Source organism: Propithecus coquereli, unplaced genomic scaffold (genome assembly GCF_000956105.1).
Source record: "Propithecus coquereli isolate 6110/MARCELLA unplaced genomic scaffold, Pcoq_1.0 Scaffold59, whole genome shotgun sequence".
In the NCBI taxonomy this organism is placed as follows: domain Eukaryota; kingdom Metazoa; phylum Chordata; class Mammalia; order Primates; family Indriidae; genus Propithecus; species Propithecus coquereli.
In genome coordinates, this window is record NW_012151840.1 from 5,369,734 (window position 1) to 5,372,946 (window position 3,213).

The following is a 3,213-nucleotide window of genomic DNA, read 5'->3' on the forward strand; positions in this document are numbered from 1 at the left end:
AAGCATCTGTAGTTTTAGAAAAAGCTCACAAAGCCCGAGCTCCTCAGCCTGGAACCTTCTACCCTACCAGCCAGCCTTCTTCCTGTCATCTGATACATTAGTAAGACAGTGAGATTTTAGTCCTGATAAGAAAAGCATGTTGTAACAGGACAAACACATCTGCTTCTAGACTATCGTATTTTGTTTTCTCTCCCGAAGCCCCTGAGCCCACCAACACTTTCCTTAAGAAAAAGTTCTCTTTGGGGAAAGAAAAAAAGAAAAAAAAAAACTCAATATGATTGTTGGGAAAGGATCCTCCTCTGGAATGGCTCAGGGGCTCTGAATGCTCCAAGATGCAATGGGAGGCAGGCATCTTGGTTAGGCGGGTAACGCACAGAGGGGCAGACTGGGGTGTCAAGGCTGAATGAGGGACGGAGACCAACCCGCAGCTGTGCAAGGGCTCCGCTCAGTCCTTAGCACGTGCGAATTACGGAGCCAGAAAGGCTCTAGCTCTGGGAACCAGGAAGTCCATACTAAGAACAAATTAAAGGCTGAACGCTTAAGTTGCAAACGTTACCACCCAAACATAAATCATTGTTAATACCGGGACATGAAAAGAGGAAGGGTGTGGCCAGGCCCGTTTCCCAGACAACCTGCAGTTGCTGCTCTTGTCCACCAGGGGGGAGGCCAACAGCTCCTCACTTCTGGGACCCCGGTCCTGGCTGGAATGCCCGGCAGGCTCCGCCCGACAGAATTTCCTTGAAGAATTCTGCTGTGAGGAAAGAATTTGAATCTCCAGCTCTGGAGATACTGTGTGAGCCGCAACCTAAGAGCCTCCATATGAACCTTTGTGGTTTGAAGTGACCCCTAGAGAAGTTCCGCCGGCCCTTCCTGTGGAATTAGTGGCACCTGGAGGTGGGAGGTGGCACGGCTGAGGACTGCAGAAAGGCGCCCGAGACCCGGTTTCTCGGGCATATCAATTCTGTGCTGTCTCAATTCCCTTCTCATACCTCAGTCTCCTCACATCTAAAATTAATGTTTCCTAACTCTCAAATATGAAAGCCACCTTTTAACATCTAGAATGTTGTCTCGTCTCCTATGCCATATACAGTGACAGCTATGCTTTCAGTTTTCAAGAAAATACGTGAGTCCCAGGAATTCAGTATTGCTTTCAAAAGAACTGGCATTTCATTCATCACAAAAGCCTCTGTACACTCTTAGAAAACAGGAAATTACTTAAGAGACAGTGCTTGGTGTGCATATGGGTTTGTGGTTACAGAGTTACACATGTATTTATCTGCACCTTCTAAGAATATCAGTAAATTCTGTCCACCCCCCACTCTCATCGAGGCAGTTTGTTTGCTGCTTTCAAACGTACCCTCAATGCTCCATATTTACCCTCCATATATTTCACCTGGAATAAACGTGAGGAGAGGTGGGAAGGAAGCTCACAGAATGTGACTTTCTTTGTCTTGGACCCCTCGGCCCCCTAAAAAATGACCTAGTCTTTTAGGAAACTGCTTTGACTGGAAGAGAGGAGACGAGAGTCTCTGGAGTCCTCTCCAGCATCCAGCCCTTGACATCTTGCCCTTACCTGAGCCCTGCATTCTTTTTCTCCAAAGGCAAAAATCTCGAGCCCTACAGAGACTGAGCGGTGCATCGAGTCCCTGATTGCTGTTTTCCAGAAGTATGCTGGAAAGGATAATTACAACTGCACTCTCTCCAAGACTGAGTTCCTAAGCTTCATGAATACAGAACTGGCTGCCTTCACAAAGGTACTGGTCCCAGCCTTCCCCCCACCCCCAGGCTACCCACAGCATGAAACAAGCCCCTGGCGGAATGGCAAGAAAGAAGGGCCAGCAACTGACTCCTCACACTCCTGCCTCCTTTGCACTCACTCCAAGCCAGGCGGTCCACAGAGCAGCCCAGGCAGAGACCCTAGGCCTCAGAGTGAGCTCTGAATGACTGTTAAAGGACCTTTGCTTCTGCTTTTCTTTGAATTGAGATGTGTTTTAAAGATCAAAGGGTTCAAACTGCATGGCATAGGTAATGGTGATTTGTTTTTCCATTTAGGGAGAGAGGTATATGACATAATAGAATCATTTTCTGATTTTATTCTTCCACCCCAAAGGCTCTGAGGCGGCCCTGTCCAATAGAACCTTCTGCAGTGATGGAAATGTATATCTGCACTATCCAATATAGTAGCCACCAGCCACATGTTCTTGCTGAGCACTTGTAAGATGGCTAGTGCGACCAAGGGACTGAGTTTCTAAATTAACTTAAATTTAAATGTAAATAGCAATATTTGACCAGTGGCTATAAGCATGTGTATGTGTTGGGAGGTCCAATGAGTGGAGGATGAGGCTGGTTAGGCAGGGCCTACGCCCTCTTTCTACCTGAAATCGTTCCACTCTTGCATGGTTTGTATACTGGGGTTGTGTGGAACACTTGAAATGTGACCCCTAATGTCATAGAAAGAACCCTGGACCAGGAGTAGGAAAACCTTGGTTCAAGCCCCAAGTCTCCCCCTTAAGCAGATCACTTCACCTCTTTGAGTCTGTTTCTGCATCTGGAAAATAGGAGTATTAACAGCCCCTATCCTGTACCTTACAACCCTGTGAGAATAAAATATAGCAACATATTTGAAAGCACCTTAAAAAATGCAATATAAAGATAGTATTATTATTATTATCTTTGCAGAACCAGAAGGACCCTGGTGTGCTTGACCGCATGATGAAGAAACTGGACCTCAACTGTGATGGGCAGCTAGATTTCCAGGAATTCCTTAATCTTATTGGCGGCATAGCTGTGGCTTGCCATGACTCCTTTCTCAAGGCTGCCCATCCCCAGAAGCGGATCTGAGGACCCCGTGGTCATGGTCTCCAAACCTACCCCCTTTCCTTCCAGCCTCCCGGTCATCATCCCCTCCTCACAGCCCACACTCCCCTGAGCATAGCACACCCGCCACCCCATGCAGGCCTCACCTGCAGGTACTAATAAAACTGTGTCATTTTTTTAAAACAGGAACTGGAAAGTAAGTGAATTTGTGCAAGGGAGGGTGAAGAGTGGGAGGAATGTAAATCAGGTGGATGGAAGGTGTCACCAGGAGCTGCATAGTAAATGGTAAAAATGCATCTCGGGTGTACATAGGATCATAACTAATGATACAGCCAGAATCATCTCTAAATTACTCAGACTGATGGAGAGATGTCACTTACTGTCATTATTCACTCA

At 46.8% G+C, this 3,213-nt stretch overlaps 1 protein-coding gene across 1 annotated transcript in view; it reads left to right on the forward strand.

Moving 5' to 3' along the window:
* S100A11 (S100 calcium binding protein A11) overlaps positions 1 to 3,005 on the forward strand; it is an 8,543-nt gene extending 5,538 nt beyond the window's left edge. Inside the window, exons 2-3 of the mRNA XM_012658878.1 lie at positions 1,602 to 1,754; positions 2,680 to 3,005. Coding sequence (XP_012514332.1) covers positions 1,602 to 1,754; positions 2,680 to 2,841 — 315 coding nt within the window. The 3' untranslated portion in view covers positions 2,842 to 3,005. The remainder of the gene's footprint in view (positions 1 to 1,601; positions 1,755 to 2,679) is intronic.
* The last annotated feature ends 208 nt before the right edge of the window (positions 3,006 to 3,213 follow it).